This window comes from Micrasema longulum, unplaced genomic scaffold, assembly GCF_059751315.1.
Source record: "Micrasema longulum isolate JH-2025_06_02 unplaced genomic scaffold, ASM5975131v1 h1tg000416l, whole genome shotgun sequence".
NCBI lineage: Eukaryota > Metazoa > Arthropoda > Insecta > Trichoptera > Brachycentridae > Micrasema > Micrasema longulum.
The window spans coordinates 441,436-465,802 of record NW_028277616.1 but is presented as its reverse complement, the minus strand read 5'-3'; the positions used below and the strand labels follow the sequence as shown (position 1 = coordinate 465,802).

General features: G+C 34.4%; 1 protein-coding gene across 1 annotated transcript; it reads left to right on the top strand.

Annotated features, from left to right (window-relative positions):
• The first annotated feature begins 272 nt into the window (after positions 1 to 272).
• Positions 273 to 24,265, top strand: LOC148281722 (immunomodulatory peroxidase-like). Its single transcript, XM_088226263.1, has 11 exons — positions 273 to 436; positions 3,310 to 3,524; positions 8,419 to 8,592; positions 10,417 to 10,660; positions 13,133 to 13,371; positions 13,878 to 14,075; positions 16,358 to 16,541; positions 17,483 to 17,710; positions 17,808 to 17,871; positions 19,115 to 19,313; positions 20,082 to 24,265. The coding sequence occupies exons 1-11, from the start codon at positions 273 to 275 to the stop codon at positions 20,255 to 20,257; spliced, it is 2,085 nt and encodes a 694-aa protein (XP_088082389.1). The 3' UTR covers positions 20,258 to 24,265.
• Positions 24,266 to 24,367: the final 102 nt, after the last annotated feature.

The following is a 24,367-nucleotide window of genomic DNA, read 5'->3' as shown; positions in this document are numbered from 1 at the left end:
CACATTTCCTCAACGCTTCCATCTGTTGACTTTTGTGAAGTAAAAGAGCTGAAGTGGCCACTTAAACCAGCCAATGGCAGGTCAAAAGCCCTGTAACATATATTTAGTTTTATTTTGGATACATTACCAAATTTAATATGGAATTCTACCAATAGTCTGCATACACAATAAATGTTTTTGTATTTCTTTTTTTTTTAGTGAACATATCACCGGCAGTGTCCCAAACAGACGCGTATATCTACGTCCAGCGAGGTCAGAAGCTGACTAAGAACATGGAGAGCATGACGGACTCGTCTTACCCGAGAGAATCTTTCCCGTCCCTCGCCATGGCCCACTTCTTCTCTGCCCAAGTACACCCTGACATCAGGGCAGCCGCTGCCACTTCCAAGGCCAATCTACTTGGAGCCAGGATTATGCAAAACAAGAAGTCGTCATGGTGAGTTTGAAAATTGTAATCAGTTAACCCTTCGGATGCCACGAAGCCGATGGAATAAAAGGTCATCCTACAGGAGCGTCTTTCTATCTACCAAGAATCAACTGAAAAGATGTGGCTTACGTGTTTTCAATCGCAAGGCAGAGGGTGTAGTATGTGGGACTAGCTACCCCTTAGAGATCGACAGTCGCTTTCATCTTGTGAGTAAAAATATAATATGTGAATACAGTACTTTATCAAATTTATTTAGTGGTTTATTGTTTACCTTATATCGTGAACACTTGTATAACTTACTACTCTGCTCAATGTATATTTTTTTCAATCGTTTTAATGTTTCTAGAAAGTCATTCGTCAATGGGCTTTGTAGCTGCTAGACGTTCTTTAAACTAGCTTCCGTGCGAAATGTCGAAAACTTTCTATTATTTCAAACTAAAAATTCATAAATAAAATCAAGAATTCAAACCGCCTATGTGCTCTGTAGCTGCAAGATTATTTGAAACGATTTTGTGAAAAATAATTGGAAACCCTAAAATTCCATTTTTAAATAATGTAAATAGGAACTGGGTTTTATATCATCCACGCGTTCTGTAGCTGCAAATCGTGATATAACCTAGCTCCTATCTGTTATATGTTAAAATATTTTATGATTGGAAACGAGAAACTATAATTTCATCCGTCCATGCGCTATGTAGCTGCAAGACATGTTGGGACATTTTTGTACAACGCCCTTGAGGTGATTTTCATAAAAATGGCGCTTAATAAATTATCCACAATAATAACAACTAAAAACAAAACCAAATTGACAATGAATTATGTAGTATAACTCATCAATAAATCCGACCTTCTAGTCCTATTAAAAATTCTCAACTCTTTGATGCGCCTGAACTACTGAGCTCAGTAAAATTAAATATCCCAGCTAGAAACCTCAGACAAAACTAACTATTTTATACCGATAACCATAGAACTACTAAAATTAAAAAATAAACACCTCTCTTCCGCTTCCACTCCCACCAAATCTACCATATACCATTGTGTCTTTCTACTTTCCTTTATAATAATTTTCTATGTGTATATATGTCCTTAAAAATGCCCATTGAGCGTATATATAAATAAATTAGGATGTTCGCGAATCCTTGCGAATAAGTATATTTCCATATTATAACACAATATTTATAATCTTAGAGGAATAGGCATCGACAATAAAGAACTAAAATTATTTCAAAGTTATATGCACGACAGAAAACAAGTTGTCAAAATAAATAATAAAATAAGTAACCAATCCAATATTACCTACGGAGTACCTCAAGGTAGTATTCTAGGAACAATCTTATTCTTAATCTTCCTAAATTATCTGTGCCATTTAAACATCGATGGTCCTGTTATGAGTTTTGCTGATGACACCGTTCAATTATTCAAAGATAAGACGTGGAAGGGAACATATAGAAAATCTGTAAAATATCTGAATGTAGTAAAGGTTTGGCTTGATACTAATTACTGAACTCTTAATAAATCTAAAACTAACTTCATTCAATTTCAAATCAGTTCTAAAAACTATTCACAAAATGCTTATCTTAACATCAAACAACATAATAATAATTGTCTTCAAAGTGCTCAATCTAATTGCCCAATACTGGATAGGACAGACAATTTCAAATACTCAAGAGTTATTATTGATATGAATTGAAAGTGGAAACAGCAGATTGAAAATATTACTAATAAACTTAAAACACTAATGTATATATTCAAAACAATTCGAAATATTATTAATGTACAGGAACTTTTAAATATTTATTTTGCATTGTGCCATTCACTTTTTGAGTACGGTATAATCGGTTGGGGTGGTGCGAGTGACACAGTTTTAAATAGTGTATTTGTTGCACAAAAATCCATAATTAAAATAATACTCAGAGTCCCGATACAGACATCTACTGAAGAAATATTCCACAAATCACAACTTATGACACCAAAACAATTATACGCTAAAACAATACTCACTTACAGATTCAAAAACTACTCTTACTCAAAGGAAAGACATGACCCCTACAATACATCACATACAAATCATATAATCACTAGATCCTTAACACAAAGACAACTTAAACAAATACAAACTAATACCACTTTCGGACAAAAGGATTTTGAGTATTATTCATGTAAAATCTATAACCTACTTCCACTATCTATTAAAAGAATTAGTAACGAGAAAATGTTTTAAAAGGCTATAAAAAAATGGATAGTGGAGATAGGTAGAAGTAAAATGGATTGTCTCATTTGCCTAAACCAATATTGAATCAACTGCTTCACAAGTGTATAACTTATGTTAGGTTTTTGTTATTTTCATTGTGCGTTTTGTAATATAAATAATAAAGATGTACATATATACCTAGATTTTTAAACTGTCTGAATATTTTGTAAATTATCTCTTTGATCATCTTACCTTCATGTAACAAAAATGATCGCCTTATTTCCGCGGCGCAATTGGGCAATATAAAGTTCCTTGTTGACTGTACTATTTTTCTAGAGCATCTCCCAATAGAACATACTCTTCCAGTCCCACCAAACGTGGGTCACGGTCTTCTTTGGGTGGAGGTCTTACTTGACTCTCGGCTTCGGCGTATCTCTTAAAATTAAATTATTCAAAACAATGATTATCACAGTTCTGTAGAGCAGAAAGAGGTCTTTCGAATAAAAATATATAAACACTTTGAAAACGAAAACGTAAAACGTTACGAACTTATTCCTTAACCCAATAGTCTTAAAATACTACTTAACAAGTTATTACTAATACGTTTTACTATTAGGAATTTGGATAGTAATTCGCAAGTACATATAATGCAAATACTAACTAACCCATTTATTTTCTCATTTGTTTCCAGCGGCAGGATGACTCCAAACACCTTCGTGTCCTTTCTGGAGTCCAAGAACTTTCTTGGAGCCCCCGCTAGGCGCCTGCCTCTGTGCGCGGGGCGGCGTCGCCTGGGGGCTCCGGAGACCGCGCCCCTGGACGGGGCCTGCAACAACCTACTGCGGCCCCAGTGGGGCGCCTCCATGCAAGCCTTCACCAGAATTGCGCCACACAACTATGCCGATGGTGAGTCTTGTATTAATTTCCATATTTGTATATCTTACGTCCAAAGACGGCTGATAAAACTGGGCGCTGTTTTGGGTTTTTGGATATTCCTAACTCCTATAAGAAACAATATATCGAAAGAACAAAACGATAGAGGCACACAAATGGTAAATGCGTATAGTGTGCAAAAAATCACTGCTCCAGTGTCATTTTTCATCTGATTTAATTTTTTGAGCAACTTTGTATGCTTCATCTCTCTGTTTTTGCAGTACACACAAGGGTTGTTGTATACCATTATTGGTTAGTTTTCTTAAATATTATGTTTTTAGTGGGCATGGTATGATTACTTTCATAACCAAACGATCTTCTCTATTATTTTCTCACATATAGATGCTTCATTATCCTAATTTTCTTTTTGACGATCCGTATAATGTATTTTTTCTTTGCTGTAATATTGTTTTTGCCTCTTATTGCATGTTTTTCGACACCAATCTTCGAAGAAATCCAATAAAATTTTATAGTCTCGATTTGGAGAATGACACACCACTGCATATGTTCCTGTTTTAAATTTGTTCTTACGTGAGTCCGTAACACTAGCCATGGAACCACAAACCAATTCTGTAATTTTTGGAGTTCTACATTATCTCTGATTTTTGGAACAATGGATTTGATGACAGTATTTGTTAAGTTTTTAGTTTAATAGTTCTTAATTTAAATTCTTACTGATTTTGGTGCGTGCCACACCAGAGTATTGTTACTCTGGTGGGTACTAATAGAATATTATATAAAGATAGCACAAGGGCTATAATCGCTCTCTATTTCGTTTTTTCTCGGAGTCTTCGGTCGTCACGGAGTGCACAGTGCTTTAAAATAAATTGTATACAGTCCACTTTTATCAAGATCTTTTATTTAGTAAAGATTGCCGCCATATTTCTTGAATTGGCAACCACCAGCGCACACACATTTTTCCAGTATTTATGATTTTTGTAGTAATTGAAATATGTTTTAAAATCCCACCTACTACTTTTGTGTATTTGAAGACAAATTCATGCCAAACTACTCAATGCGAGAGTTATTTCGTAATATTGAATACTTGTGTTTTATTCAAATAAAAGACTAATAATAATTGAAGAAAAAAACCTAAAATGAAAATTTGTGACTGCTAATTGGACAGAGCTTTGTTACTGGTGGGATTTCTAAATAGGAAATCGTATGTGTGACAGGCGCCGCACAGTGTTTTGACCCATACAAGCTACAAGATAAAAAGTCACTTTTGAATTCTTAAACGATGACGTCATGGGGGCATTACCAGATAGTTAGTGTGACGATTGTAAGCCTAATTGGGGTGATTAATGCTTAGGGTGATTCATACCAGAATATGAAAGCCGGATAATTGGTTTTTGAAAGCCTAATTACATTTATTTGCATTTTGGCGTCCGACGTGTAAAGGTTGTTTATCAAGTTTAAAAATTTTTATTTCGATTTTTTAAAAAATGGAAGCTATTTTGGAAGGTATGTTGTATGGTTTTTTTTCTAATATTTTAATGTATTTCATTTAGGTATTTAAAAAAACAATAATTTAACTTATGTATTTTTCAGTAGTTAAAAAAATATCAATTTCTAACTTCTCGAGAATTTATCTCGGAGAGTATATCAAAGTAGCAAAATATTATTTTTATTTTTCAATAGACCAATTTATTGTTAATTCATTACAGTTTCGATATTTTACCGCACGAAGTTGCATCTATCTTATTTTGTTATTTTACAGGTACCAGATACGAGATTTCCAGGCAAGAATTGTACGTGATGTGGAAGAGTTTGACGAAGAAAGAAAGGCTTCAAGGAGTGTTAAATATTATTGTTAGTAAATTTGAAGTCGGTGAACTCGGTGCAAGTGGTGAAAAACTGTTAAAAAATCAAATTAAGCTTATTTGTTTAAATATAAGCAGAAAATGGACCGAATCTGGCTGTAAACTAGATAGATTTGTTAAAAAAAAAATTGAGTGGCTCGACGGTAGTGAAAATATTTTGATATGTGAAAACTTTCAACAAAGTCCTTTAGTAGACATGAATGTACCATCTACGTCTACTGGAAGGCCCGCAAAGGATTTTGGGGCATGCAGTGATCAGTACAAAAGAACAAAAGTGCGTGATTTAGTGAGTACGAAGACATCTGAAGAACTTTCGTTTGCCACGCAGGTATCTATTCGAGCATCAGGAAAACGCACAGTTGCCGATTTCCTAAAGAAAATTTTGAAAGCTACTCCCAATGAAGTAGCAAAAATACGTAGGGAACGTCAACAAGTAAACAAACAGCGGGCATTGACAATTGAGGAAGCGCTAAGTTTATACGTTGACTGTAAATTATCTTCGCATTCCTACAAAATTATGCGTAAAAATGCCATAAAAACCGGCCACAACATATATCCGGCATTTTATAGTTTAAGAAAAGCAAAAGAAGCATGCTGCCTGAGCGAGGAATTTGTCAAAATAACGGAAACTAGTGCAGAAATCCAGCTACAAGCGATTTTAAATCATACGGTCGAACGATTGCTAAATGTAGAATCAGAAGTCTTAAAAGAAAGAGTTCCTTCAGGTTCTGTACTGACTTTTATATGCAAGTGCGGTGGAGATGAAAGCTCGGGACATAGTAATTATAAACAGAAATTTCACACAGAGCATGCAATAGATGAATTTTTATTTATTATGTCATTCGTTCCAATACAACTAAGGCTTAATGATGACCCTAATATAGTAATTTGGCAAAATTTAAGCCCTTCCTCAACCTCTTATTGTCGTCCTATTAAATTTATTTTCGCCAAAGAAACTGATATTCTTACTAAGTCTGAAATCGAAAAACTTCAAGATGCAATTGAAAAACTTGAAAATTTTCATGTTAATATTGGAGGTGTAGTATTGTCCATAAAATTTAAAATGCTTATTACAATGGTAGATGGTAAAATTTGCAACGTTTTGGCTAAAAATAAGTCAACCATGTCCTGTTATATTTGTGGCGCCAAACCCAGTGAAATGAACTCTATTAGTATTAATAGAGTTTCTCGACAAGAATTTTATTCCTTTGGCTTATCTACATTACATGCTCTTTTTATATTTCTCAAAATACATCTATTTGAAAATCACTGATAACAAATGTTTTATTTACAGACCTTTAAGTTTTATCATCATCATACCATATCCGCTCCCTATGTGGAGCATATGGATTCCATAATCTGCCTCCGGCCAAGCGATCGACCTCCCGTACATCCTCCTAAGTTAAGTCCACGTACCGCAACTCTAACGCAAACTGCCCACAAATTGTCAACAGTGGACGACCAGGACGCCGAGAACTTGATGCCTTGTAACATAGGCAAGCATGGTTAAGGCTCTCGGAAGGCATACGTAGTACATGGCCTTGCCAGCCAAAATGCCTTGGATGACAGTAGATACCAAGGGTTGCTGTGTCCGTTGCCTCACTTGTGTTCCTTACAATGTCAAACTTTTGAGTTTATTAAAACCCTTTGAGTTTTCATGTTTAACATAATGAAATCAGCTGTAAAATGGTTATTCTGACAAAACAAGTGAAGGCAGATTAGTTCTCTCGGGTGAAATCTTTATTTTATGCCTAAGTATCTAATATAATTTTCAATGATTTATTTTATAGGTTGACCGATTTATCAGTCAATAGAATTAAAGTAATAATTTCAATTAGTTATGATCCTTAAATACATTATTGGATGCAGATATCGATTTCCAGAAAATTTATTTCGTTTATTAAATAACAAAATGTGACATATTTTTTATAAAACGAATTATTATTACATATTTAATAAAAAAAACCTCTTTTTAGGATTAAATGAATCGCATACGTGAGTTAAAAGTACATTCAGAATTTTTAGTTTCTAGCTTGTATGAAACGAAACACTGTGCGCCGTGGGGCAGTTGGTTTGACGGCTAACTGTGAAACTGGCGTCGCAGGTTCGATTCCCGCCTGTTGCAAGAAAAAAATCCATGAAATATTTTTGTAATATTATTATTTAGAGTGTTGTGTATTTTTCATTACCTCCTTGCAAATCCCCTCTATTCCACCGGCTGACAAGCCTCTAAATCGAGGCTTAACGGTTTATTCCTTAAAAAAATTATATTAAAAAAGCATTAGCATATCAATACATAGGCATGCCCTGAGCCCTCAAAAATGATGACACTTAACTCATGCCCAAACGCTCAGTCATGCCTAACGCTTATTTATATTTAGTCGTTCTTCAATCGCCAGCAAGGCTTGACGTTTAGAATCGAAACAAAAATGCCTGTTTGTGTCATGAAAACGTGTAAAAATCTTTCGGATAAACATTGCAAAAAGGGCTGTGTAATTTTTCATTGGTAAATATTTGTTTATAACTGAATTAAAAAGCTTAAAATAGTTAATATTCAAATATAAATACTATTTTTTGTAAACGTCAAACTACGCCTATCGGCTCAATTGCAAAGCTCTTCTTAGTTACAGTGATGCACTGATAGGAATACGTTTTTAAGATATAATAAACGTGAGTTAATATTAGCTTTTCGTTCCTAAAAATCGAGTGAAAATAAATAAATGGGCCACCAAAATTAGTATGCTCCAATTTTTGGTTGCATATGCATGATCGTTGAATGCAGCTCTGGTATAAATGGGGATTTTACATAACATTTGTTATGGACGTCTTGATAGTCTGGCCACCGCACCCGTCACACGAATCTATCTCTTTTCCATGTACCAACAATTCGCACCAACTAACTATGCGCAGAACTCTCCTCTGATTCGCTTGGCGCATTTTTAATAGCATAGATATAATATATTTAACCGCAGTAAACCCACTTTTAAAATAAGAATTAAAAAACTATTATTTCTAAAAAATTCTGTAAAGATTTAAAAATCCAGGTATCTATACTATGCCAGTATCCAAGAGTGGTAATCCGCTTCCTTCAGCGAGGATTCTGTCTTCAAGCCTTATGTCAGCCACTCCAACGACCAGCGCTGTGATTACCACAATGACAGTTTACTGGGGACAACTTCTGGCGCACGATTTATCTATGAGAATTATGGAGCAACATGGTAAAGTTTTTCTAAAAATAACATTTTAACTTTAGTTATTTAATTTTTTAGTTTTTTGTTGATTGCATTTTTGATGATCTTTACTTTTTACTCTGTGTTTACTATGTTAATTTTTTTAAACTATTTATACACATTTTTTTATTACATCTTTCACTCATTTTACTACGTTTTTCACCATATTTTTATTAAATCGGTTTTTTGCTGTACATACGTATTTTTAAACTATTTCATTTACTATGTTTCTTACTATGTACTTTATTTTTAATACCTATTTTACTGGGTTTTTTAATATGTGTTTTGCTGTACATATATATTTTTAAACTATTTCATTTATTATGTTTCTTACTATGTACTTTTACTACGTATTTTACTGGGTTTTTAAATACATTTTTTGCCGCACATCTATATTTTTTTAATATGTATTTTTACTTTGTATTTTATTTTTACTTTTCTTGGGTTTTCTTTAAGTGTGTTTTTTGCTGTTCACATATATTTTTTTTATATGTATTTCACTATGTTTCTTACTATATGTTTTATTTTTACTACGTATTTTACGGGGTTTTAAACATGTTTTTTGCTCTACACGTATATATTTTAACCTATGTCTTTTACAATGTTTCTTACTGTGTATTTTATTTTTACTGCGTATTTTACTGGGTTTTCATATATTTTTTACTATGTTTTTCACTATGTCTATTACCTTTATTTATTTATTGTATAAATTGATTACTGTTTTGTATATATTTTTTGACTGGCTTAGAACGGGGTAAATAACCCTAGTTAGATAGTCAAAGCGATTTGTATAAATGTTTATAATATGATAATTGATAAAAATAAAACAATTTAAAAGCTGATCAATAAAGATTGATAAGCATTTCTCAATTTACATTACATCAATCAGTATATAGAATACAAAGGCGAGGTTAGTTTGCAGTAGGCACCCACTAACATCCTACTCGTATCACTATACTTTTAACAAAAATGTTAGCTACAGTTCAGGCAATATAAGAAGATAATTTTGACCACAGAATTATAATATACCAGTAGCTTAATCACAAATAACTATATAAGTGCTAATAAAAGACGTGATAACAATTTCTCACCATGGTTTTTTTATCGTATTCGCGATCACAATGGAACATCCGTGAACACACAATATTAAATGTCAAAATATTTACGTTTCGCGACGCATAATCCTGCTGCGCAATCACAATTTCACCGGTGTAAATATGGAAATATTCCGAAACTGCTATTTTTATATATTTATTTATTATTTATCATGCTATTCATTGCATTAACCCGGCGGCGGCGGTTGGCAAGCTAAATGTCAAGAAAAACGGTCGCCATAGTAATTGTAATTTAATTTTCACTTTTTTGTATTAGATACTACTTACTATTTTGCAAATACAATATATTGTATTATTTTTAATAGTAAACGCCGATTTTTCGCCAGTAAACTGTATTTTTTTCACGAGGAAAACAAAAAACAAACCGACACGAGCGCCGACTTAAAGATTACACTCGCGTTGACTTATGGCTGCGATAACTTAAGCATGTTCATTATTGTTAATGGTGATCGCTCAAATGCTTAGCATCTTTTTAAGCTCATCGATAGTTATTTGTGATCGAGCTTCTGAAGGCTCGTAGAACCAAGTTTGCATAGATACATCGCACTGTATCCAAAAGTTTCCCAATGGCACACCTTCATTATCAGCCTAAATTTTTTATTCAATTTTTCGTTGCAGAATATTGTTCTCATTTTGTTGAATGTGCACATTTCTACATTTCAAAAAACACGACAATCAACAATAAATGTTCCCATAGGTTCTGGTGGGGGTATTCAGTGCTGCTCTAGAGATGGTGCCAACTCTCTGTGGGGAGATTTTCTTCACCCGGCTTGCGCTCCCATCGAGGTTTCACCCTACGACCCGTTCTACTCCCAGTATGGAGTCAAATATCTCAACTTTGTGAGGTCATTTACTGCACCAAATGGACAAAATACCTTGGGGCCAGCTGAACAGGTAAACTTTGTTGAATTCAACTTCTACTACTACTACGCCATTTCCACGTAGGGGTAGGCAGAGAGAATGGCCCGCCACACACGTCTATCCTGGGATATATTCCTAGCTTCTTCCACATTCATACATCTTGTCATACATGCCCTACGGTTCTGTCTGCTTTTGACATGACCAGACTTAAGATTTTGGTTTATCTGACCATGCCACGTCTTCCTTGGTCGTCCTCGTCCATTTTCCATACATACTTGTTTTACCATTCTTTAGTCGTCCATTCGTTCTACGTGACCAAACAATCGCAGAGACCCTTTCTTAATCTTATCAATTATATTTAAAGCATTAACTTTGTAGTCAAAAATTTTAATAAATATTATTAAATATTTGTATATAACCACTTACCGACTTTTCTATGTCTACCGGTTTCCGTCTCTTCGTCAGGACACCAATTAAACCAACATGCAAACCAACAATAATTAATTCAGTGCATGTTTGTCCTAATCAGTGTGTTGCATGTCGTGTTGGTTTTATATTTTTGTGCAACAACTGTGGTGAAGGTGTATAGTGGGTTTTGCATGTTGGTTTGCATGTTGGTGTCCTGACGAAGAGATGGGTACGTCTCGAAACCGGTAGAAAGATAGAAAAGTCGGTAAGTGGTTATATACAAATATTTAATAATATTTATTATCAATTAAACTTGACTCAGATTTACATTTTCGACTGATTTCACCATTCGTAACCCTGTCATACATTGATTTCCCACATATTGGTCTAAGAGATTGCATTTCAACCGCGTTAACTCAGCTTTCATCTTTCCTCTGCCAGTTCCATGTTTCTCTTCCATACATAAGTGTTGGGACTAAAACTCCGTTGTGCACTGCCAGTTTAGCTTCGATTGACATATTTTTATTAGCAATTGCTGTGCTTAGTGCTCCGTTTATTTTGTTGCCAGCATTCACTTAATATTCTTTCTACCAATGTTCCATAACCATAGACCAAAGATTTATCTTTATATGAATAAGCCGCAGGCGTTAATAAGTAAATAAATAATTTTGTGAAACAAAATATAGTCAATAAACTATATATTTCTTTATTTAATTTTAAGCAGTAGATGAATTTGTTCAGTCGCATGAATCTCACCTACATGATATGGGTCTCAGCTCTTTTACTTCACAAAAGTCAACAGATGGAATAGCTGAGGAAACGTATATGTTTAAACATAGGCAGAATGGTAAATGTTAGACAGTGTGTAAAGTGGCCGCATAAGCCAGCCAATGACAGGACATAATCCCTGTAAATGCCTAGATTTCCATATTCCCTTCTCAAAAATGCTTTCCCACGCTGTTGCAAAAAAGTTAGATCTAAATAACTCCCTTGGAAGGAAATCCATCCAGTCTGCAAACATTTGGAAATACTCAAAACATTGTTGAATCAACTAAGGGTCAAATTGGAAAATTGTTTTCAGGCGTTGCCTAGTAGGTGAAATGGTTCAGCCGGATGAATCTCACCTACGTGATAAAGGTTTTAGTTATTTTACTTCGCAGAAGTCAACAGATGGAAGAGTTGAGGAAATGTGAAGGGTTAAACATCGGAAGATTTATGATGACTATTGTCCATGCGATGGTATTTCTTCACAAAGTATCGAACATCTGTTATTTCAGTGCCCATTTTTCAGTTTACAACGCCATAATCTTGAAGCAGAATGCAAGAAAGATGGAATATCCTTAACAGATATCCACACTGTAGTTAAAAGTAGTTATCACGCGCCATTGTTATTGAACTTTGCAACAATGGTGATTGGACTCATAAAGGTAATAAACCAAAATCAGTGATTGAACATCCCATTTCACAGACAAACAAAAACGATTTTTTCCGAGTACCTTAGCCTTGTACATGACACGTAAGGCTACTAAATACAGGGGTCCAAATATACATATTAAAAATCAATTAAAAAAAACATCGGGAGAATAGTGAAGGTTAGACAGTGTGTAAAGCCACTTAAATCAGCCGATGACAGGTTATAAGCCCTGTAAATGCCTAGACTCCCATATTCCCTTCTCAAAATGTTTTCCCTCTCTGTTGCAACAAATTTAGATCTGATGATTGGGAGAAAATCCAGCCTGTCTGCAGACATTTGAACATAATCAAAACATTGTTGCAATTACTTTAGTTTGCTTACAATATTTGAGTTTGTCCAAATGTTCGTAGACAAAAGACTGGATTTCACCCTCTCGGGAGTCATTAAGATTAACAAATTACAACAATAAAGGTTTCAGCTCTTTAACTTCACTAAAATCAACAAATGGAAGAATCGAAGAAATATGGATGTTCAAACTAGGCAAAATGGTGAATGTTACACAGTGTGTAAAGTGGCCACTAAAACCAGCCAATGACACGTCATAAGCCCTGTAAATGCCTAGACTTCCATATTCTCTTATTTAAGGTATTCTCCATCCCTGTTGTAATTTGTTACTTTAGTTTGGATTTGTCACTATTTAGAATATCATATTTTATACTTGTTTTTACAGTCTTTCCCTTACCACCTTATGTCCTTTCCATGTCCCCTGCCATCCTTTTCAGCTGAACTCTGTGTCGTCCTTCCTCGACTGTTCTCCCGTGTACGGCTACAACACGGCGCTGGCGGGCCAACTGCGGGAGTACACCGGAGGTCTGCTGAGGATGACTCGGACTGGACAATTGCCCCAGACACCCAACACTAGCAACATTTGCGACACATCACAAGGGAACTGTCCGTGCTTTCTAACGGGTCGGTAGGCATGTCGATACATTTAAAAGTAAACAAACATGAAGATACGTATTTTTGAGAAGCAAATATAAAATAATATTACATACTACGAATACCGATAAAAATATGCTTAAACTCATTAAAATAGCATTATATCAACTCATTAGTTAACCCGAAGAAAAAAAATTGATAATGATCCTTAAGATAAAAATAACTTTATTTATTTTACTTTCATATAACTTTGAATTATCTATCCTTACCTCTGTTTTGTATAAATACATTGAACTCCTTAATAAAGATACCAGTCTCGAAGATGTCGCGAAAGCAATGAAACCGGTCACTGGAGATTCCAAATTTGTGGATTAAAGTATCACTCGTCTTTTATTTATGTAATAAATTACAATGAACTTCCATCAAGAATTTTCACTTACAAACTTAAATGTTTTACAAAAAGTTGAATAAAATTTACAGGTATTTAGGTTAATGATTATTTTCTCTTCTTTTACGATCTTGCCATTTGCTTTCAGGGGATACTCGGTCCAATCAGATCCCCGGCCTCGCAGCGTTACAGACAATTCTGGCGCGGGAACACAACAGATTGGCCCGGGATTTAGCCGAACTCAATCCCCATTGGACGGATGAAAGGCTTTACCAAGAGGCGCGAAGGATTCTCATAGCGCAATTCCAGCACATCACATATCACGAATGGCTTCCTTTGATCATAGGTGTGTTTTTCAACAAAGATTATAAATACTTTCTCGTTTTTACTGTAAATCAATGAGAAACATGGTTTAAAACTTACATATGGTTTAAACCTAGAATGATAATATACCAGAAGGCGCGTAGAATCATGTTTGCATACAACGCACTGTGTCCAAAAGTCTGACATCCCGCCTGCGCGCATGCGTGAAGTGGCCGCGTAATGTTAATAAGAATAACACCCAATAGGATATTTTTGTGTAATGTTTAACACAAAAAATATTTTTCTGACTGGATTAGGAAAAAAAGAGATAACGTTATTATGCAAACGTAAAAAAATCATTTAGTAATAAAGTAAATTAATACCATTTAATATTATTCTATCGACCTCGTTGTGTAATGGTCAGCGCGTTTGCCTACCAAGCAAGAGGTCTCGGGTTCGATTCCCGACATCGTTGATGTGAAATCGGGTTGTGGTCCCGTGGCTAGTGTTGCGGACTCACGGATCAGGGGTCCGAGGTTCGAACCCCACTCTACCCCAACTTGATTACCATTTTCTAATAGTAAATTATTTACAACTCGTTGAAAATGGCCACCAAAATTTTAATATTTGGGTAAATTAAAAAATACTAATATTCTTTTTAAAAAAAAAAAAAAAAATACTTATTTTAAAGGGTGTTTTCACATCAACATATTTCATAGTCCCTGGACTGGTACCTGAAGCGTAAGACTGATCATCTTATCTTCATATAACAAAAAATATCAAGATTGGCTGTGATTGGTGTGCCTATGCAGTGCCCTATGCACCATTAGGTGCGGTAAGATAATGATGATGATGAATACTAAGGTTTATGAGTAGAGAGCCGGGTAAAAAATTCGACTACCCTGGCAATACTAACTAAATGTCCATCTTGTTTTATTTCACAATCTGATAGACGGTAAAATATTCGAATTCTTAAATAATATTATATGTTAGTTCGCTACTTACACATGAAATGTGATCCCACCCTATTCCCTTTTAATCCCAGCAGTATTTTGACACTTACAAACGACACAACACGGCGTAATTCAATTTAAATCGGCAGTTGCGCTTCAGTTTGATTACACTTCGCGATGGAATGTTTCTGCCTGTGTACATTTATGAATATTAAAACTACAGGCTACTTAAAGGATGCCAAGAACTTAACCAATAATAAATATTACATCGGCCTCGTGGTGTAGTGGTCGGCGCATTTGCTTACCATGCAAGAGGTCTCGGGTTCGAGTTCGAATTTTTTTTTTTTAAATCTGTTTTTACATTGTAATATTTCATAGTCCCGGGACTGAAGCGTAAGACTGATCATCTTACCCTCATGTTACAAAAATGATCAAAATACGCTGCTATTGGTTTACAAATGCAGTGCCCTATGCACCATTAGATGCGGAAAGGGAACTACAATGATGATGATAATTAAATATTGTAAAAAAAATAGGCAAATAAATATATTTATGTTGTAAGAATTAACTTTGAGGTCAAACATTTTAATTAATTTTAGTAAATAGGTATTAATAAAACCACTTACACTTTTTAGTTAAAAAATTAACTAATCGTGTAACCCTTCCTAATCCCTCCCCCTCACACATTCTGCAACATATTGCTATATGTTTTTAGCCTAATTTTAGTGCATGTTCGAACATGGTGGTGTTTGCATACCTTTAATTTATGTTTTTTCGTAAATATTATGTATACTATGGTGGTGGTAAAGATGAAAATTTGCATGTTGGTGTAATGAGTGTCCTGACGAAGAAACAGGTACGTCTCGAAACCGGTAGACATAAAAAGTAGGTAAGTGGTTATATACTAATATTTACTAACATTAAAATGAATTATAATTAATTAAATTTGTTACTACAGAGAGGGAAAAAATGTTTGAGAATTTGGTGAGACTGAGATTCTGGGTGAGGAATCAACCTGGAAGGGAGGAAGTGAAATACTGATTATAAAGGTTTTTTTAACTGCAATATTTCATTGTTTCTGGACTGGCACCTGAAGCGTAAGACTGATCACCTTACCTTCATGTAACAGATGATCGAACTACGCTGCATACCAATGCAGTGTCTTTTGCACTAATGGACACATAAAATAAACAAGGGCCCATTGCTTTATACTATTTGATTATTATATTATACTATTTTTTGAGTAAGTTTTAAATGTTTTTTTAAAATAAAATCTATACATGATCCTATTTCTCCGTAACAAATACCTTTAATAAAAAAGAGATTCTAATAGTAAAAAATAATATGTTCATGGTTTGTTTTATCATTTTAGGGAAAGGTTATGTCCACCGCCATCAAATTTCTAAAAGTGGTCTGTATTCATTTGATTATAATCCAGACATAAATTCAGGAATAATTAACTCATTTGCTGCGGGAGCCTTTCGGTTCTTACATACGCTGGTGCCTGGAGAGTTTCGGATTATTCCAGAGAGCAATGAACAACAATTTTATATCAAGTCAGTTAATGTCTAACCTAACCTTATCAAAACTAACCCAATCCATGAATAAGCATTCATAATACATGTATTAACCGAATATAAATAATTTTTTTAAATAGTGATCGCGACACTCGCCAGATAGCAGGATGAACACTCAAATTTTGCTTGTTTTACTGGTTTGTGGAATTGGCGTTGCTATGCGTTATCTTTATATTTACCTTGCCACCGAATCCCAATGATTAGCTGTAGAAGCGCATATTTGCTTCCGCGCATGATATGGCCCAGATATGCAAGTTTTCTCTGTTTTATTGAGGACAGTAGTTCTTTTTCGGCACTGGCTCATGGGATTCCCAGCAATCTCCGCCGAAGACACATTTCAAAACGTAATCGGTTTATGGAGTTCACCTTGAGAGGCCATATTTTAACTCCATAGAGCAGTATAGACCACACATAGCACTTGACCATCCTGTCGCAGTTTTAAATTAAGACTATCACTGCAGAAGAATGAATCCATCCCATTAAATTCTGATCGTGCTATCTCTATTCTGCATTTAATATCCCTATCTGGGTCTTTTCCTATTTGACTGCCGAGGTATTTAAAGTTAGTCACTAATTTATAATATTTAAACTGTTCGTTAATATATCTTATATAACCTTAGGTATATTCACTACTTTAAATACAATACTCGTATGTATTTATACTTTTCTCATTATTTATGTTTTCTGGCATTTCTTCAAATAACTTTATTCCCTTGTACATAAGACAGCTCTGGGACATTGCTTTTGATTTATTTTCCAGTCTTATGTTTTCAGATCCTCTTGTTGCATAGTTATAAAAGAGCTCATTAGTTTTCAGTTTGTCTTAAAAATAAGTTTTATAATATAGTGCAAATTCATAAAATGCTTTATGTTGATCACTTTTAGCCAGAAATATTATATAAAAATTGTATATTTTTTAGATTAAGTGAACAATACCTCAAACCATGCATTCTTCAGAATTTCCCAAATGCTGTATCAGGTGTTATCAAGGGGGCTGTGGAACAACCAGCCATGGAAGCTGATAATTCATTTACTCCAGAAATAACCAACTTTCTATTCAAAGCCCAAAACAGCTGGGGACTAGATTTAGTAGCATTCGACATCCAGAGGGGAAGAGATCATGGCTTAGCTTCGTATAATACATATAGGTAGGGAATTGCTTTCAAAATAACAATGTAATAAAAATTATTCAATTTATTTGTCATAAATTTTTGGGTAGAAGTTAATTTAGTTTTTTTTTTTCAGATCTTTATGTGGACTCAAAAGAGCAAATTCTTTCGAAGATTTAATAAAGGAAATACCACAAGAGGTGTGTACTTATAATACAAATGCAGTATTTCAAAGACGAACTTTAAATGTTGTTAACGTTTAAAGCATTAACTTTGTGGTCAAACATTTTGGCTAACAAACTTTAAAAATTTTAAAAATCGAATCTATCATGTAATATCCATCCTAATAAAATTTGAAAGGGTTTTTATTTTATTTCCTTTCAAATGCATTTTCGTTTTTACTATGAATTGTTAGTACATAATACGTACTGTTGTATATGTACATATTATGTTGGTCTTATGCAAAAAACAAAATAATATCAGATTTTTTATTAAGAAACGGATAAAAAAAACTCTTGGATTCTCGGGGAAGATTCCCGGTTTGAAACAAACTATCTATTGTAAATTCTATGTTCCCCTTTCTAACAAGACCAAACTATTGCAATATTTTGAGTACCTTACTCATGCTGTTTCTGTCGCAAGTGTTTACCTAACTGAGTAGAATTTCAACCAAATCATTTTAAAATGTAGAATATAATTTGGTCAGTACTACAATAAATCGGGTTGTGGTCCTGTGGCTTGTGTAATAGACTCACAGACCAAAGGTCCGAGGTCCCCGCTCTACCATAACTTGAAATTTGACTCAAAATTGAAATATTTTGGTAAATCTTAAGAATGCAAATGTTACTTTAAAAAAAAACATTTACTTATATTATTACATTACATTTTTTTTTTGCACCACAACAGGCCAGGAGGCCTAATTACAGTGGTGAATTACATCACAGAGCACCCAGGCTTGAGAAAAATCACATTTTAATTTTTTGTGTTCTCACCGGGAATCGAACCCGGAACCTTCGGTGCGTGAGTCAAGCGTCTTGACCACTACACCACGGAGGCCGCCAAGGCATTATATACAGTAGTCTCGGTTATCCGACCTTCGGTTAACCGACCTTCCAAGTTATCCGACCTACCGGGGCAATGCCCCTTTCCTTTACCCGACTGCACGCATTATAATAGTGCGCCAGGCGACAGTCCTCAGTCCTCAGTGCTTCCGCAGCTCTTTCGCTGAAAGGACGTGTTGCGCATTGTTTCCTAGTTTGTTTATGTTACATGTACACATTTGAAAAGTTTTCGATGTGCAAATAAAATTATGTAACACATTTTCAATGTCGTTTTTATCATTTTCCGTGTTTTCCGACCATTTCGCTTATCCGACCTTGCCGCGGCCGGTTTAGGTCGGATAATCGAGACTCTACTGTATTACTAAAATGATGAGATTTTCAGAGAATCGATGCTCTAAAGCGAGTATACCAATATGTGGATGACATAGACCTTTTTGTGGGCGGAATGATGGAAACTGACATCTACGGATCAATACTGGGACCAACATTCCAGAGCATCGTGGGAGAACAGTTCTATAGAACGAGAGTCGGGGATAGGTTCTTCTATGATGTTGGAGATATGCCTCATTCATTCACTCCAGGTATGTCACTATTCTCCATCTCTATTTTTTTTGTACACGTTGGTAATCAGCATTACACAGAAAAGTTCGTTTTCAACTTTGACAGTTGGCTTCTGGCTGGTTTCTTTGCTTTGGAGTGAAATTTTGTCGTCCTTTAAATGATATGTGAGGCAAGTTTTAATAAATATCAATTGTGAGATAATAACAAATTTTAAATTATTTTTTTCAGTCAATTATCAGTTTGAGACCCAATATTTATAAAAATAAGAGTTAAATAATTTCTTAAGTACAAAAGATAAAAAAAAACATTTAAAATTTTCAAATAATTCCTTTAAATAACACGGAAAAAAATCATTTTCACATCCACAGGAATTAATTCAGTTTGACTCGTGTTGTAGTCCCGTGGCTAGTGTCTCGGACTCATGGCTCAAAGGTCCGTGGTTCGAATCCCAGTCTACCCCAACTTGATTCCCTTTTTCTAATAGTGAGTTATTTACAACTCGTTGAAAATGGCCCTCAAAATAAAATAATTGGGTAAATTGTAAGAACGCAAATATTTATTTTTATATAAAAAAATTTATCCCAGCACGTCTTGCAGTTACAGAGCGTATGGAAAAAGAAAGTCTGCAAATGCTGAAATACGAATACATACAAACGTTTTCAGAAAAAAAAAAAAAAAAAATTCCACTATTTTAAAATTACTTGTCTTGGCTAAAAAGCGAAAGTATAAATCATATTGTACCCATCAACGCATTGTGATTTTGTAAAATAAAATATATTTTCTTTCAGCTCAACTGCGGGAAATAAAAAAGGCATCAGCGGCAAGATTAATTTGTCAGAATAGCAACATTCATGAAATACAATCCAAAGTGTTTGAATTAACAAGTGATGTAAACCCCCCCTTCAAGTGTTACAGTACGGAGAACATCCCAACCATAGACCTTCAACACTGGAAAGAAAACTAAAAATAAAACAAACATGTGCGGAAAAATATGTCTATAATATATTAAACATTAATTTGATTAGGTACATTATATTTTTTCTTCATTAAAAATTATATTTAAAATAATACTTTCCAATAAATTGGTATATTGTAAACAATTGTTTCATTTCAAATAATCATATAAAAATATTGAATACATTGTATATATGTGTGTGTAAAAAAGGTATAAAATATTGTCTATGTTACATAAAACGTCACATGCATACCATAGAGCACATTCGTTAAAATATAAAACAATATTTGAACGTAGTTATACATTACAGAAAGCAGCCAACCATAGATAAGTGAAACTGAGGTAACAGCGCTTTTGTGAAAAGAGTGAATTATCGAATCTACACAACAGTTGGAATGTTTTTTTTTACTTTGACAAAAGATAAATAATGCATGCTTCCTTTTTTGATGATACAAAAAAGAATTGAATTATGTATATGACAAGATTTAATGATTTTCAAAGTTTGGCTGACCACACAACCTAGGTTGTGAATTTTGCAGAAAACAGCCTGTACTGAACATATTATTTTATATTTATATAATGGTACTTAATTGTAATGAATCACCTAATTCATTTGATATAATAACCTTCAAAATAATTTAATTGTGAGATAAAGGAATTTTGGTGAATTTTTAAAGTCTGGCTCACCCAAGCAAAAATATGCCGCGTTGACTACTGTCAACAGGTCGACTTCTCCTGAAGAGTTTTGAGTGGTTTCCTCTCCACATGAGCAAATGCTGAGAAGTTCCCGATTGGCCCACTTTAGTATATGCTTCCTGATCCCATCAGTTTAGATAAATTTAATGAAATATCATCATCGATCCCTTTCCGCACCTAATAGTGCATAAGGCACTGCATTGGTACACCGATCGCAGCGTATCTTGATCATTTAAATTTTTTGTTACATGCAGGTAAGATGATCAGTCTTACGCTTCAGGTACCAGTCCAGGGACTATTAAATATTCTAGTGTGAAAACACCTTTTTAAATAAATATTTCATATCAAAGATGTCAGGAGTCGAACCCGAGACCTCTTGCATGGCAGGCTAACGCGCTGACCATTACACCACGAGGCCGACACTGAAATATAATTGCAGAAAAATCCTCTTTTGAAATATAAACCTTGTATATTATAAAGCAAGGTAAAAAATAATGCAACTCCCATAAAAAAAAAACCTAAAATATGCATTTTGCAGAAAACAGCCATCTAATATTGAAAGATACCTCAGTCAAACTTTGAATGTATGAGGTGACATTCTAGATCAAAATATATTTTTATATTATTGGTATTTTTAAATTAATAAATTTATAAAAATAAAATGCTTATGAATTTATCCACTTTAATTTATTTAAGAGAACTAGATTTCTGGAGGCATAAATCATCAGCATCTATATCTATATCGTAAGATTTTCCTAGTGCTGTGGGTGTTTTCTGCAAATTGAGAAATGCCGTTTTTGCGATCAACACTGTTTTCAGAAGTCGATTATTACAGTTTTTTTTGTATGAAAGCGGCCTGGCCGTTTTTAACAAAACATAGAATGACCTTTCGGCACCCGATAACACCTATACTTTATTTTAAATTTGCGGACCAGCTGCTTTCTTCGATTTTGTTAGTATACTGATCAAACCCTGCAAATCCTCCGAGGTTTAGTTTCAAAGTTAGGGTGTATAAAACCCGATGAGAGTACTTTTAAAAAAATGTTTTCCGGTGAAAACTATTTGTTCCAATTACCAGATATTTTTTTTGAAATCCTATCCATCGAAACAATCATAAAGAACTAAGATAGTGAGTCGGCCTCGTGCTGTAGTGGTCAGCGCGTTTGCCTGTTATGCAAAAGGTCTCGGGCTCGATTTCCGACATGGTTGACATGAAATATTTATCTAAAAGGGTGTTTTTTACACTAGAATATTTCAGTCCCTGGACTGGCACTCGAAGCATAAGACTGATCATCTTACTTCATCTGACGAAAAATGATCAAGATATGCTGCGATTGGTTTAAAGAGTATGTATCACGTCCAAAATAAGACCTTTTGTCCGAAGAAAAATACTTCTGTTGAGTCAGACATTCAAATAGACTTTTCTCAGCATAGGCAATAACGCATTTAGGGGTTTTATGAGTACACTGAAGATTTATAAAAACTTAATATCTACCCACTTAATGTTTTTTTTTAAACTGTCCATTGAGCCCTAGAAGGCATTTTTAAAAGCAAAAAACCTCTATCTCGATAATACTGAAATAATATAGAAAGTCAAACATGTGTGCAGATATACTGTAATGCATAAATACAAAATGTTTCATGTCTTCGGAGATGAAACAAATAGTCAAAAATTATACCATTGGATTACTCGTTCGGTTTGTAAAAGGTACAACTAAAAGGTTTGCAGAATAATACATAGGGATTTTTTTCTTAATTCGAATTCAGCGATTTTTTTTCTCACCAGTAACTAAATCTTGAGAAGAGATTTGTCTAATATTATTATGTATCTGTATTATTCTTTTATAATCCCATCAACATTATTCAATTGTATAAATTGTGAAGTAATCGGAATACCTGGGAATCATACTAAACACACTCTGTCGGTTGAAAAATCAGATTAAAAAGTCAGATATTTTAATGATAAATGTTACTTAGACGTTTTTCGGTTAAATGAGTATTATTTTAAAGTCCTCCTGATAAAGCGGGGTCTTTCAATTTTCACAAAATAAGAAAAGACGCCGAGCAAGAAAAAACTGGTAGCAAGAAATATAAAGAGACACAACTTGCAGAACTAAACAAACAAAGACCAGAAAATTGAAAGAAAAGTAAAAACATTTCTAACTGCAGGGTTTTTCAAAAGAATTAATGAGACAGACAATGTACAAGGCTAGATTGTGAGAGATTTACTGAAGGGGTACTCGCAAAGGTTTGCTTTTGACTGCCGAAACCGAGTGAGGGTTATCAATGGAGGCCCTTACACGGCACTGCATAAACACTTTACTAAAATTAATTAAATCTCTAGATGTAGGTCCTGCAATGCAGATTATGAAACAGGTCTATACACATTTTATGTTAATGTAATACTTTACATCACAAAAGAAGCATCTTTGGGGGACCACTGGTTAAACCTGAGAATGTGAGAGCGTTCGCCTCTTACCTAATAGCCTGATACTTTAAAGACAGAATCAACAATTGTTCGTCAAGGTTGTGTCCTTGCAATGTGCCTTGATGCCCGAAATCCACTGACTCTATCAAACAGTCATCCAAAGGGTCGATACCTGGGAGTACATATTATGGAAAATAGCTGCTTTAAAAAAGAACTGGGAGTGCAGCTAGGAATAGCAGACTCCGCATCCAACAGTATGAAGGTTGTTTGGAGATCGGATATTTACTCAGTGAAAACCAAATGCTGCTTATATAACGCTTGCATTACACCTATTCTCCTCTACGGATGTCCAAAGCAAAATACTGAGTTTTGAGAACAGCGGTGTCGAAGAATTTCAAGATGTGCGGTGGTTTGACTTTGTAATGAATGAAATAATAAGAGAACAGGCGCAGCAAACTCTGGGGACAACTGTCATCCATCAGAGGCGATACGTATACTGCAGATGCCTCCTGAGAGCCTTAACCATGCTTGCCTACTTTACAAGGAGGATCTTTGTGAACACCATATGCTCAACTAGGGAGCGGACACAGCATGATAATGATTAAAGGCTTGGAGGTTGAGAATCAACTTGCAAAGACTCATCATAATAGGTCTACACGGGTCACAGTGATGTCAGGAGCTTATTTAGCATTGACTCCCATGATTAAAAATAGATTATGCTACTAAATAATGTATTGCTAACTTCTTGATGTTTTGATATTGAAGATTGAACTGTTAACCTATTAGCTCATATGTATATTACTGGCAAAGACACCTATCACTAAAATTGTTCTTCTGTGGATATTTTGAGTATGTAATTGAACTTGAGAATATTTCTTAGATAACTGACTCAAACCATTAACCTACTTCCATTCGATAAGATTTTTTTCTTTAAATAAATAAAATTATTGTATCTCCCTTTGTAATGACATGAATATTATATAATAAATTGTTAT

Excerpts from the sequence above, each read along its gene's own strand:
- LOC148281722 (XM_088226263.1), top strand. The coding sequence starts at position 273 with ATGGAGAGCATGACGGACTCGTCTTACCCGAGAGAATCTTTCCCGTCC. Across the intron at positions 3,525-8,418 it reads GCCACACAACTATGCCGATG|GTATCTATACTATGCCAGTA; the intron begins GTGAGTCTTGTA and ends TTAAAAATCCAG. Across the intron at positions 16,542-17,482 it reads GAACAACAATTTTATATCAA|ATTAAGTGAACAATACCTCA; the intron begins GTCAGTTAATGT and ends TATATTTTTTAG.